The sequence below is a fragment of the Salmo salar genome, chromosome 12 (genome assembly GCF_965601325.2).
Source record: "Salmo salar chromosome 12, fSalSal1, whole genome shotgun sequence".
Taxonomy (NCBI): Eukaryota; Metazoa; Chordata; class Actinopteri; order Salmoniformes; family Salmonidae; genus Salmo; species Salmo salar.
Window position 1 is genome coordinate 19770001 of NC_138302.1, and position 15000 is coordinate 19785000.

Below are 15000 nucleotides of genomic sequence, written 5' to 3' on the forward strand. Positions count from 1 at the left end.
GTAGTCCAGACAGACAGCAGGTCTACAGTACAGGTCTATAGGAGTCAGAGATACACAGTAAACAGTAGTCCAGACAGACAGCAGGTCTACAGTACAGGTCTATAGGAGTCAGAGATACACAGTAAACAGTAGTCCAGACAGACAGCAGGTCTACAGTACAGGTCTATAGGAGTCAGAGATACACAGTAAACAGTAGTCCAGACAGACAGCAGGTCTACAGTACAGGTCTATAGGAGTCAGAGATACACAGTAAACAGTAGTCCAGACAGACAGCAGGTCTACAGTACAGGTCTATAGGAGTCAGAGATACACAGTAAACAGTAGTCCAGACAGACAGCAGGTCTACAGTACAGGTCTATAGGAGTCAGAGATACACAGTAAACAGTAGTCCAGACAGACAGCAGGTCTACAGTACAGGTCTATAGGAGTCAGAGATACACAGTAAAACAGTAGTCCAGACAGACAAGCAGGTCTACAGTACAGGTCTATAGGAGTCAGAGATACACAGTAAACAGTAGTCCAGACAGACAGCAGGTCTACAGTACAGGTCTATAGGAGTCAGAGATACACAGTAAACAGTAGTCCAGACAGACAGCAGGTCTACAGTACAGGTCTATAGGAGTCAGAGATACACAGTAAACAGTAGTCCAGACAGACAGCAGGTCTACAGTACAGGTCTATAGGAGTCAGAGATACACAGTAAACAGTAGTCCAGACAGACAGCAGGTCTACAGTACAGGTCTATAGGAGTCAGAGATACACAGTAAACAGTAGTCCAGACAGACAGCAGGTCTACAGTACAGGTCTATAGGAGTCAGAGATACACAGTAAACAGTAGTCCAGACAGACAGCAGGTCTACAGTACAGGTCTATAGGAGTCAGAGATACACAGTAAACAGTAGTCCAGACAGACAGCAGGTCTACAGTACAGGTCTATAGGAGTCAGAGATACACAGTAAACAGTAGTCCAGACAGACAGCAGGTCTACAGTACAGGTCTATAGGAGTCAGAGATACACAGTAAACAGTAGTCCAGACAGACAGCAGGTCTACAGTACAGGTCTATAGGAGTCAGAGATACACAGTAAACAGTAGTCCAGACAGACAGCAGGTCTACAGTACAGGTCTATAGGAGTCAGAGATACACAGTAAACAGTAGTCCAGACAGACAGCAGGTCTACAGTACAGGTCTATAGGAGTCAGAGATACACAGTAAACAGTAGTCCAGACAGACAGCAGGTCTACAGTACAGGTCTATAGGAGTCAGAGATACACAGTAAACAGTAGTCCAGACAGACAGCAGGTCTACAGTACAGGTCTATAGGAGTCAGAGATACACAGTAAACAGTAGTCCAGACAGACAGCAGGTCTACAGTACAGGTCTATAGGAGTCAGAGATACACAGTAAACAGTAGTCCAGACAGACAGCAGGTCTACAGTACAGGTCTATAGGAGTCAGAGATACACAGTAAACAGTAGTCCAGACAGACAGCAGGTCTACAGTACAGGTCTATAGGAGTCAGAGATACACAGTAAACAGTAGTCCAGACAGACAGCAGGTCTACAGTACAGGTCTATAGGAGTCAGAGATACACAGTAAACAGTAGTCCAGACAGACAGCAGGTCTACAGTACAGGTCTATAGGAGTCAGAGATACACAGTAAACAGTAGTCCAGACAGACAGCAGGTCTACAGTACAGGTCTATAGGAGTCAGAGATACACAGTAAACAGTAGTCCAGACAGACAGCAGGTCTACAGTACAGGTCTATAGGAGTCAGAGATACACAGTAAACAGTAGTCCAGACAGACAGCAGGTCTACAGTACAGGTCTATAGGAGTCAGAGATACACAGTAAACAGTAGTCCAGACAGACAGCAGGTCTACAGTACAGGTCTATAGGAGTCAGAGATACACAGTAAACAGTAGTCCAGACAGACAGCAGGTCTACAGTACAGGTCTATAGGAGTCAGAGATACACAGTAAACAGTAGTCCAGACAGACAGCAGGTCTACAGTACAGGTCTATAGGAGTCAGAGATACACAGTAAACAGTAGTCCAGACAGACAGCAGGTCTACAGTGCAGGTTTAGGTGAAAGAGGCATAATAGTAACTATTTGATTATTAGTTTATTTCATTCCCTCTCTTTCTGAATGCCACCTCCCTTTATTCCTCCCTCTCTCTCTCTCTCTCAGTTAGATGAATAGGTTGACGTGAGAGCAGGTAAGGAGATATCTCTGTAAATCCCCATCTCCTCTCTTGTCTTCCCCGTTTCATTTGATCTCTCTATCCATCATCCTCCCCTCCGTTTGTCACCGACAGCAGGAATCCGCTCAGTGTGTTTGTGGGGCTGCAGCACAGGTGTGTGTGTGCGTTTCTGTGTTGGTCTGTGTGTCTGTGCCAAGTGTAGGGGATCGAGGCCAGGATGTACATGGCTGTTTAGTTTGTTGGCTGTTCATCATATGTTCCTGTGCATGTATGGATGTATGGAGTGTGTGTGGGGGGGTGGAGGGGGGTCTTTCGACAGTATGCTTGTGAGTCAAGTAAGTTTGCGCACTTGTGACCAGTGTGCGTGTGTATGTGTATGTGTGTGTGTGTCATCAGTCAGCTGGCCCCATAATTCTGTTCCATTACACCTCACCTTTCTCCTCTGACATTCCACACGTTCTGTCTTCCCATGAACCCCTGGGCTTCCCCTCTGTAGGGCCCCTGAACACACACACACACACACACACACACACACACACACACACACACACACACAACACACACACACACACACACACTGACAGTCAGTCTTAAAACAGTGTTAGATGTACTGGCATATGATATCGGACCATCTGACCCGTGTGTAGGAAACGTCATGTCAGGATTATGGGTCATGAATCAACACCAAGAGACAGTGGAGCCCCTTAAAGTGACAGCTATAGGCCTCTATCCTAAACCAATGGGAAACATAGACACCAGCTAACTTCCTTCTTTTAGTCCCGTTTATCTGGGCCTCCTTAGGGCTGTAGTTGGATCTGCACTACATGTCTTGGGATGTCGTTCCACCTCAACGTTAGACCACGTTATGAGGTCTGAACCCGTATTTCAAATAACTTTGATTTTGGCGTGAACGATCCCTGGAGGAAGTGACTGAATCATTCCTTTCAGAATGATCTAGCTTTTCTGCAGAAGTACACTCTTAGAAAAAAACGTGCTATCCAGAACCTAAAAGGAGAACTCTTTTAATAACCCTTTTTGGTTTCAGGTAGAACCTTTTTGAGTTCCATGTCGAACTTTTTCCACAGGTGGTGCTACATGGAGCCCAAAATAGTTCTACCTGGAACCAAAAAGGGTTCTTCCTGGAACCAAAAAGGGTTCTACCTGGAACCAAAAAGGGTTCTACCTGGAACCAAAAATGGTCCTACCTGGAACCAAAAAGGGTTCTTCCTGGAACCAAAAAGGGTTCTACCTGGAACCAAAAAGGGTTCTACCTGGAACCAAAAAGGGTTCTACCTGGAACCAAAAAGGATTCTTCCTGGAACCAAAAAGGGTTCTACCTGGAACCAAAAAGGGTTCTAGCTGGAACCAAAAAGTATTCTACCTGGAACCAAAAATGATTCTTCCTGGAACCAAAAAGGGTTCTACCTGGAACCAAAAAGGGTTCTACCTGGAACCAAAAAGGGTTCTACCTGGAACCAAAAAGGATTCTTCCTGGAACCAAAAAGGGTTCTATCTGGAACCAAAAAGGGTCCTACCTGGAACCAAAAAGGGTTCTTCCTGGAACCAAAAAGGGTTCTACCTGGAACCAAAAAGGATACTTCCTGGAACCAAAAAGGGTTATACCTGGAACCAAAAAGGGTTCTACCTTTAACCAAAAAGCGTTGACCTACAGCCAAACCCTTTTTTCTAAGAGTATTTCTATTATTAGGCAATTTTCCAATGCTGGTCTTTTTTTAAAGTCTTCAGAAAAGGACAGCCGTTAGACTCTGTAATGTTTAACTAGCAATTTCCTGTCTCTGTTTTTACTCTCATTTAGACACTGGCTGCGTCTGAAATTTCTCCTTATTCACTACTGTATATAGTGCACTATTTTTGACCAGAGCCCTATAGGTCCTGGTCTAAAGTAGTGCACTAAATAGGGAATAGGGTGCCATTTGGAATGTAGCCTGTCTGTTTAGTAGCAACAGGTAGCACACAGTGATGTTATGTGAACTCTGGGGTGAGGTGTAGTTATTTTTCGCTACACTGTCAATGTAATGACACCATGTCAACTTGTAAATGAAAAAGTGTTTCTGGGCTATTCAGCAGACACGCTGCATTGAGAGACACAGCCTGTGAGTCCTACATTAGTAACTGGGTCAGTCAGAGGCTTGTGAAACTCAACCAGGTGTCCAGGCCACTCACCCACGAGAGAGAGAGAGAGAGAGAGAGAGAGAGAGAGAGGTCCTAACACATACTATACACAGATACAGTGAGAGGGTGAAACCAGTACGTATGGGATATGTTTGTTTGTCTATTTGTGTGAGCACGGTTGCTGGGGTGATGTACTATTTGTTGTAGTCCTCCAAGCACATGACAGTAACTGTTCAGAGGAACACACACTCCCACACATAACTGTAAGGCTCCATTCTACTGTGCTGTGGGAGATACTGAGAAGTGACTAGGAGTCATTCTGAGACAAGATAGAGAGACATACTGTATAAGAGGATTGCCCCTAGCAAGTCTCTCTCTCTATCTCACCATCTCTCCCTGTGTGTGTGTGCTGTTGGATACTGAAGGTTACTTTGTTGACAGTTAAAGTAATACAAGTCAGACAGTAACTAAGATAGACAGGACAGACAGGACAGACAGACAGACAGACAGACAGACAGACAGACAGACAGACAGACAGACAGACAGACAGACAGACAGACAGACAGACAGACAGACAGACAGACAGACAGACAGACAGACAGACAGACAGACAGACAGACAGACAGACAGACAGACAGACGGAGAGGAAGAAGAGAGGAGAAAACAAGAGGCGACCAGAGGAAGAGTTAGTTTCTGTTCTCCAGGGGTTACAGGGGGAACAACAGCAGTGTGTGGGGGTAAACACACAGACAGAGAGGATAAACAGCAACAACAAACAACAATGACAACAGTAAGGCACTTCCTCTTTAGAAGGAAGTGAAACTGGATGAGACAAAGAGACCATGATGCCTGGAGGTGGTGGAATGGAAGGAGATGAAGAAGGATGATAGTAACCTTTTATATTTTTCTTCCTCCTCTCTCTCTCCACCCATCCCCCCTCCACCCATCTTTCCCCTGTCTCTCCTCCTCCCCTCGTTCTCTCTCCTCCCACCTCCTCCTCTCTCTCTCTCTCTCTCTCCTCCTACCCCCTCCCCTCCTTTCTCTCTCTCCTCCCACCCCCTCCCCTCCTCTATCTATCTATCTATCTCTCTCTATCTCTCTCTCTCTCTCTCTCTCTCTCTCTCTCTCTCTCTCTCTCTCTCTCTCTCGCTCTCCCAGGGAGATCCTCTCCCACCATCGTTAGTAGAGCTGGTGAGAACCAGTCCTATCTCATCTATAGAGGACCTGCAACAGCTGCTGGAGCAAGAGACTGACTCCCAGGGTAAAACTGCCCTCCTACAGCCTTTAATACACAGGCTCTCTGGGCCTACCTCACTACTGCTGCTGCTATCCCATAGAAATATGGTCATAAACAGTCTGCACACACACATGTTCACACACACACACACACACACACACACACGTACACACACTCTTATAATAGCAGTAATAACAGGAGAGATGGGGAGGAGGCGAGCATGCAGGTGTGGCCCAGCAAGGTTGGCACGATAGGAATGTAGCGGAGGGTGTGTTTGCGTGTGTATGCTTCTGTGTCCGAGTGAGTGAGTGAGTGAGTGAGTGAGTGAGTGAGTGAGTGAGTGAGTGAGTGAGTGAGTGAGTGAGTGAGTGAGTGAGTGAGTGAGTGAGTGAGTGAGTGAGTGAGTGAGTGAGTGAGTGAGAGTGCGTGCGTGCGTGCGTGCGTGCGTGTGTGTGTGTGTGCGTGTGTGTGTGCGTGTGTGTGCTGACTGGTTATGGCAATATTTACATGGGAAAGCTGCAGCAGCAGTAGAGAGGCAGGCCCAGAGAGAGAGCCAGCAGGGACAATACAATGTCACTGACCTTGACCAGAGTTAGACTTTTAGAGACCTTAACCAGAGTTACAGAGTTAGACTATTAGAGACCTTAACCAGAGTTACAGAGTTAGACTATTAGAGACCTTAACCAGAGTTACAGAGTTAGACTATTAGAGACCTTAACCAGAGTTACAGAGTTAGACTATTAGAGACCTTAACCAGAGTTACAGAGTTAGACTATTAGAGACCTTAACCAGAGTTACAGAGTTAGACTATTAGAGAGAGACTCAGACACAAGACAAGGGCATGTGTGTGTGTGTGTGTGTGTGATCACCGTACCACACCCTACACACACACACACAAAGGCCAACTATGTTTAGCCAGTTCTTCTCTGACCTTACACACACACACACACACACACACACACACACACACACACACACACACACACACACACACACACACACACACACACACACACACACACACACACACACACACACACACACACACACCACACACACACACACACACACACAGTTCTAGACATACAATACATAGACAGTTTGACTGACAGACACTTATCTTTCCCACTAATAGCCATATAGTGAGACAGATCAAAGCCAGGTTAACATGTGGTTGTGGTGGTTTTAGACAGGCCCATTCTCGTCTATGGAGGGAAAAGAGAAAGGGAAAGATTGCATCACGGTTAGGAAAGAATAGCTATTTGAGAGAAAGAAAAGAGAATAGTCTAGACTACAGAAATGTTGACTGGAAATACAATAAGGCACAATGCAGTATCTGTTCTATATCATAAACATCTATTCAGACACAAACACAGACATTTATTAGTTAATTATAGACCATTATGCATAACACAGCAAGATATGACGCCTTCGGAACACACACACGCACACACACACACACACACACACACACACACACACACACACACACACACACACACACACACACACACACACACACACACACACACACACACACACACACACACACACACACACACACACACACACACACACACACACACACACCACTATATTTAAACACTCATATCTCCAGTCATACACATTCCCGACAGCTCAGACAAATTGCAGCAATAAATAGACTGTGATTGTTTTAGAAAAAAAACACTTCCTTTGTGTGGTGAACAATGATTATCTCTCCGACCCAGACTAACACACTCAGACTCTTACCGTTAGTCAAAATGACAGTAATCAGCAAGCGAAGAGGACTTTATAGAAAGCCATGCATACAATGATTCATTGACAGAAGTTACTTTCACAATACACACTTTAGACAATAGAACAGAGAAAAGATGGTTGAATGCAGGTGGTTGACTGAATGACTTAACATTCCTGTGTTCTCTTCTTCCTTCCCTCTCTTTCTCTCCTTCTTTTCTTGCTTTTAGAGGTGGAGCCAGATGAGATTCAATCAAATGACACCCATGGAAGATACAGGAGAAACCTAGGTCTGTCTGTCTGTCTGTCTGTCTGTCTGTCTGTCTGTCTGTCTGTCTGTCTGTCTGTCTGTCTGTCTGTCTGTCTGTCTGTCTGTCTGTCTGTCTGTCTGTCTGTCTGTCTGTCTGTCTGTCTGTCTGTCTGTCTGTCTGTCTCTCTCTCTCTCTCTCTCTCTCTCTCTCTCTCTCTCTCTCTCTCTGTGTGTTTCTCTCTCTCTCTCTCTCTCTCTCTCTCTCTTGCTCTCTCTCTCTGTGTGTTTCTCTCTCTCTCTCTCTCTATTTCTTCCCACCTCCATCTCTATCTGTCTCCCTCGATTTGAATTCAATTCAAGGAACACATTCATTTAAGAATAATACCTGTAATCTCTCTCCAGCGAAGACCCAGCAGGTGTTGACACTTAGAAAACAAGGTGCCATCTAGAACCTTAAATGGTTCTTCGGCTGTCCCCATAGGAGTACCCTTTGAAGAACCCTTTTTATTCTTGGTAGAAACCTTTTGGGTTCCAGGTAGAACCCTTTCTACAGAGGGTTCTACATGGAATCCAAAAGGGTTCTACAGTACCTGGAACCAAAAAAGTGTTCTCCTATGGGGACCCGTTTGTAACTATTTTTTCTAAAAGTGTACAGGTCAGGACAGAGGTCATGATGTAGTCTAACATCCTCCCCCTCTCTCCCTCCCTCCCCTCCTCCCCCAGTAGATGCCCAGCCAGCCCAGCAGGCGGTGTGTAAGGTCAGGACAGAGGTCATGGAGGTCACCAGAGCCATGCTTGACCGACGCAACGCCAACTTCCTGTTGTGGCCGCCGTGTGTGGAGGTGCAGCGCTGCTCTGGCTGCTGTAACACCAGAATGCTACAGTGCGTCCCCGTGGTGACTCAGACACGATATCTACAGGTATATATACACCCCGATGCTATCTACAGGTATACATACACCTATATACACTATCTACAGGTACATATACACCTATATACACTATCTACAGGTATATATATACCCCAATGCTATCTACAGGTACACATACACCTATATACACTATCTACAGGTACATATACACCTATATACACTATCTACAGGTATATATATACCCCAATGCTATCTACAGGTACACATACACCTATATACACTATCTACAGGTACATATACACCTATATACACTATCTACAGGTATATATATACCCCAATGCTATCTACAGGTACACATACACCTATATACACTATCTACAGGTACACATACACCTATATACATTATCTACAGGTACATATACACCTATATACACTGTCTATAGATTCATATACACTATCTACAGGTACATATACACCTATATACAGTATCTACAGGTACATATACACCAATATATACACTATCTACAGGTACATATACACCTATATACACTATCTACAGGTACATATACACCTATATACACTATCTACAGGTACATATACACCTATATACACTATCTACAGGTACATAAACACCTATATACACTATCTACAGGTACATATACACCTATATACACTATCTACAGGTACATATACACCTATATACACTATCTACAGGTACATATACACCTATATACACTATCTACAGGTACATATACACCTATATACACTATCTACAGGTACATATACACCTATATACAGTATCTACAGGTACATATACACCTATATACACTATCTACCGGCACATATTCACCTATATACACTATCTACAGGTTAATATACACTATCTACAGGTACATATACGCCTATATACACTATCTACAGGTACATATACACCTATACACACTATCTACAGGTACATATACACCAATATACACTATCTACAGGTACATATACACCTGTATACATGGATATACCTATACAAATTATACACACCTAGTCTAAGCTACACTGACATATGTAGGCCTATATATAAACATTCATGGATATGTCCAGTAGGCATATCACCTCATCAGATTTACAAGCGACCTTTCACCCTCCAGGTAACAAGGATTCAGTACATTGATAAGAGACCCCACTACGACAAGGCGGTGATCTCAGTGGAAGACCACGCCTCCTGCCGCTGCCAGACACACCCCTCGGCCACAGCTGCAGCCAGGTCCACCTCCCTCCCCCCTCCTTCCCCCCGACTCACCCCCAAACCCCCCTCCCTCTCCAAGGAAGACCTCCATCGCCATGACGACATGAAGGCCAATCAGAGGTTCCATGTGGATGACAGGGGGCAGCTGGAGAGACAGTGGCAGAACAAGTACACCCTGTCACACACACAGCCACGGACACACACTCTGGTGGGGACCGGGCCTGGGAGACACACACTCGCAGGGACACACACACAGACACACCCAATGGCAGGGGCAGGGATGCAGGTAGGGACACACACACAGGTAGGGACACACACAGACACACACACACAGACGGGTCCCTCTTCTGAGCTCCCTATAGGGCATGGCAGTGGGTATGAGGGGGGGAGAGGGGAGGAGAGAGGGTCACAAACACCCCACCGCACACACACTGACACACAGCCCAACACAGGAGAGAGGCAACACATTGATAACACAGAGAGGACACAGGAGATAGGAAGACAGCAACAACTACAACAGTACTACCAACAACAACAATATCTACAACAACAGCAACAATATCAACAACAACAACATCAACAACAGCAACATCAACAACATCAGCAACAACAGTACCAACCATACAGCCAAGAGCCAGCGCTGAGGACTCAATACAAACACAACGCTCCCCAATCCGACAGCAGCGGACCACCTGACACAAAACAACCGGCCAATCACAAACCAGAACTGGTCCACAGCAACACAGAACCGACCGATGATAATGACTCAAGCACAGAGGTGGCCAATAGAGACGCACTAAAGGATACAGAGGTCACCAGTCAGAGACAGGCAGCGACAGAAGTGACCAATCACAGAAAGGAGGACGATAAAGAGCGACACAGCCAGACAGAGCTGTCCAATCAGGAACAAAGACACTCAGAGTCGACCAATCACAAACACAGAGGCTCAGAGTTGACCAATCAGGGTGACTCTGTCACAGAGGAGGAGAGCAGGAAGAAACTTCTAGAACTCTTACAGAGAGAACTGGGCCAGAAACAACAGCATCATCCTCCTCATCCTCATCTTCCTCATCAGGAACATCATCATCCTCACCATCGTCAGTCTCGAACACAAACCACCACCACACAAAGACCAGGTACTGGGAATTTGGGAATTTGTTTGTGTGTGTGTTTGTGTGTGTGTGTGTGTGTGTGTGTGTGTGTGTGTGTGTGTGTGTGTGTGTGTGTGTGTGTGTGTGTGTGTGTGTGTGTGTGTCAGTAACTGTGTATGCCTGTGAGAGTTGACGTTAGGGGAAGAGGCTGTTAGAGGAAGTAGACCTGTTGTCTTTTGTAGTCCTGACTGTCGTAGACCACATGTATGATTATATGAGCATATGTGTTCTGTCATTCTTTCCTTCCCCCCTGCAACATGGGACCTGAACTTCCGCTTCCTGTTAAAACAGGTTCCAAGCGGTTGCAAACGTGATGGGAGTTACAGACATTGTTACAGACGCCTCAGAGGTGATTACATTACACTGTCCGTGACTATTTTATGTTATCTAACACAATGCATCTCTCTCTCTCTCTCTCTCTCTCTCTCTCTTCCTTTCTTCTCTCTCTATCGCTCTCCCTCTTCCACCTCTCTCTCCCCTCTCTCTCTCTCATCCAGTGCCCCCCACGTTGTCCTCCAGCAGGGCCCCAGGGTGGTCCCCCAGCACTCCGTCCCCTCCCCCCAAGCCCCCCCGGGGCCCGTTCAGACCGGCCCTTCCCCGCGGACGCAGGAGGAGGAAACATCGGAGCCGCATCAGCAAGGCTGCCCTCCGAACCATGATCATGTAGAGAGAGAGATGGTAAGGGAGGAGAGAGGAGGGAGGAGGGAGGAGGAGGGAGGGAGGAGGAGGAGTGGGGGAAAGGGGGGAGGCAGACCAGCAGATGGAAAGGTAAGAAAGACAGAGGGAGACAGCGGGAGAGAAAGAGGGAGAGAAAGGAAGATAAATCGAGGGTGTAGATATTAAAATGTCAGACATAGTATGGACGGGGGAGAGAATGAAAAGCTTGAGAATGAGAGACTATCTAACTCCTCTACCTCTCTTCTACAGGCAACTGGGTCGACTGTGTCTGCCGGGCCCACCCAGAGTCGTGTTCATTAGGCACCAAACGGAAGAAAACGGACTGAAACAGGGACACACACACAACATGGAATAAACCCTAATTTCCTGTTTTTAAAACGTTGTGTGCCCTAATGAATACTGAGTGATACTGCCTGGCTATGGAACCTCAGGATGGACACTGGAGACTGGGCAGCACTTCTGGACTCTACTGCTGGCTATGCTAACAGACATTACTGCAGGCTGTGTCAATCTTTGCACCCCAGAATGGACTGGTGACCGCTATGTAGCATCTTTCTATAAAAACTCTGCTAGCTTTATTTAAACCGCAATATCAAGACAATAGACAATCTCAGACTGAGACTCTCCTTAGAAAGGAGGTTGTTCTGGATGTTTAACACTGGAAGTAAAGTGATGTAACCTTTGAAAAAGGAGCTAAGCAAACTACATCTCCCATCAGCCATTGGCTTGTATACTTCTAGCCCCGCCTACTTTGAAAACACTGGCTACCGATTGGACAGTTAAGGAGGGTGTTCGCGGATATTATTAGATCGCTTGCTGCAACAGCCATTGATTGGTTGATTTAGATGCCATGGAACACGCCCCTCTCTACAGCTTGACTATGATTGGTTGCTGAGAATAGAACTGAAATCTTATTGGCCCAAAATGATGCTTGAGGCCATCTATTTCTAAGAGACAACGCAAAGCTTGGATGTGGATATTTTCACTGGAATGGACTGGGTTGACTATGGAAACTGTTCTCAGATAAACAATGTTATCCTACTGGTGTAACTGGGATAACTGTCCTGGGAATATGACTGGTGTAACTGGGATAACTGTCCTGGGAATATGACTGGTGTAACTGGGATAACTCTCCTGGGAATATGACTGGTGTAACTGGGATAACTGTCCTGGGAACATGACTGGTGTAACTGGGATAACTGTCCTGGGAATATGACTGGTGTAACTGGGATAACTGTCCTGGGAATATGACTGGTGTAACTGGGATAACTCTCCTGGGAATATGACTGGTGTAACTGGGATAACTGTCCTGGGAATATGACTGGAACTGGGAATAACATGAGTAAAGGCTGATAGAACATATGGATAGTGAAGCACTGAAAGGAGAAGCTCGGTGTAGGGGGAATGCACCCTTGGACACTGATCTTGGGTCAGTTTAGCATGGTTAATGTTAGAATTGGTGGAGGGGAAGCTGATCTTAGATCTGGAGCGAGAAGCTCAGGACATCACACACACAGAAACATGTCATTACTACTACAGTATCTTTCAATGTTCTGTCTTCATCTGGATCCAACCAATCCAAACACTGGCGTAGTTACACACTGGAGCGCAGATAGAACTAGAAAACATAGAGGGAAAAGTAGAGGGAGCGCATAGAGACCATTTAAATAGAACTGTTCTAGTTGTCCTATATCTATTACAGAGAAAAGCAGGTATAGAACTGGAAAACAGAGTGAAAACATAGAAGGAGAGCAAAAAGAGCATAGATGTTGACAGGTCTAGTTGTTCTCTCTTTGATAGAGAGAAGCAGATATAGAACTGTAAAACCTAGATTGAAGGACAGCATTTTTGCACTGGGAGAGCAGAGAAAGGAACATATGCCAAACGTCACCATACCAGGAGGCCATAGACTACTCAGATGACAGACACTCAGCATTCAACACTGGCTCTATACCTGACGTTAGATAGATGTATGTTTCAACCTTTTCAACATAGACTGGAATGTGTGGCGGAAATATTTCAAGGGAATTTTTGCTCAGTAGTTCTTCAACGTAGCCTGGGGAGTTGTGTGTTTCAGCTGTAGGGAAGTCTGTTGTCTTTGTCTTGCCAAAAACGGAAGCAACAATGTAGCGTTGTTGACTGACTCAACAGTCAAACACCCAGGTTACAATAAGGAACTGGAGATTTTACTGTATATCAGGAGAATTCAACTCTTACCCTACGAGGTCCGAAGCCTGCTGCTTTTCTGTTCTCCCTGATAATGAATTGCACCCACCCCAGGTATAAATCAGTCCCTGGTTAGTGGGGAACAATGAAAAAAAGCAGGGGAACTGGCTTCGAGGGTCCGGATTTGAATTTGAGGGCTGTAGGTCATTCATTGTGCCATAGTGGTTATGTCTCTCTCTTCCCCATCTTGAGACTAGAGCAGGGCTGTCAACATCAGTTCAGTGGAGGGCTGTAGGTCTTCTGGTTGTTCTTATTTCCCCATCCTGAGACTAGAGCAGGGCTGTCAACATCAGTTCAGTGGAGGGCTGTAGGTCTTCTGGTTGTTCTTATTTCCCCATCCTGAGACTAGAGCAGGGCTGTCAACATCAGTTCAGTGGAGGGCTGTAGGTCTTCTGGTTGTTCTTATTTCCCCATCCTGAGACTAGAGCAGGGCTGTCAACATCAGTTCCATGGAGGGCTGTAGGTCTTCTGGTTGTTCTTATTTCCCCATCCTGAGACTAGAGCAGGGCTGTCAACATCAGTTCAGTGGAGGGCTGTAGGTCTTCTGGTTGTTCTTATTTCCCCATCCTGAGACTAGAGCAGGGCTGTCAACATCAGTTCAGTGGAGGGCTGTAGGTCTTCTGGTTGTTCTTATTTCCCCATCCTGAGACTAGAGCAGGGCTGTCAACATCAGTTCAGTGGAGGGCTGTAGGTCTTCTGGTTGTTCTTATTTCCCCATCCTGAGACTAGAGCAGGGCTGTCAACATCAGTTCAGTGGAGGGCTGTAGGTCTTCTGGTTGTTCTTATTTCCCCATCCTGAGACTAGAGCAGGGCTGTCAACATCAGTTCAGTGGAGGGCTGTAGGTCTTCTGGTTGTTCTTATTTCCCCATCCTGAGACTAGAGCAGGGCTGTCAACATCAGTTCAGTGGAGGGCTGTAGGTCTTCTGGTTGTTCTTATTTCCCCATCCTGAGACTAGAGCAGGGCTGTCAACATCAGTTCAGTGGAGGGCTGTAGGTCTTCTGGTTGTTCTTATTTCCCCATCCTGAGACTAGAGCAGGGCTGTCAACATCAGTTCAGTGGAGGGCTGTAGGTCTTCTGGTTGTTCTTATTTCCCCATCCTGAGACTAGAGCAGGGCTGTCAACATCAGTTCAGTGGAGGGCTGTAGGTCTTCTGGTTGTTCTTATTTCCCCATCCTGAGACTAGAGCAGGGCTGTCAACATCAGTTCAGTGGAGGGCTGTAGGTCTTCTGGTTGTTCTTATTTCCCCATCCTGAGACTAGAGCAGGGCTGTCA

At 45.9% G+C, this 15000-nt stretch overlaps 1 protein-coding gene across 2 annotated transcripts in view; it reads left to right on the forward strand.

The window, feature by feature from the left end:
* Window positions 1-15000, forward strand: part of LOC106591430 (uncharacterized) — a 20731-nt gene that overhangs the window by 5020 nt on the left and 711 nt on the right. The window contains exons 2-7 of one of the 2 annotated variants that reach the window (XM_045690950.2): window positions 5497-5599; window positions 7543-7602; window positions 8286-8482; window positions 9574-10807; window positions 11320-11500; window positions 11750-15000. The exon at window positions 11750-15000 is cut by the window's right edge and continues 711 nt beyond it. In XM_045690950.2, coding sequence (XP_045546906.2) covers window positions 5497-5599; window positions 7543-7602; window positions 8286-8482; window positions 9574-10807; window positions 11320-11489 — 1764 coding nt within the window. In that variant the 3' untranslated portion in view covers window positions 11490-11500; window positions 11750-15000. The remainder of the gene's footprint in view (window positions 1-5496; window positions 5600-7542; window positions 7603-8285; window positions 8483-9573; window positions 10808-11319; window positions 11501-11749) is intronic. The other variant, XM_045690951.2, reaches the window with a different exon arrangement.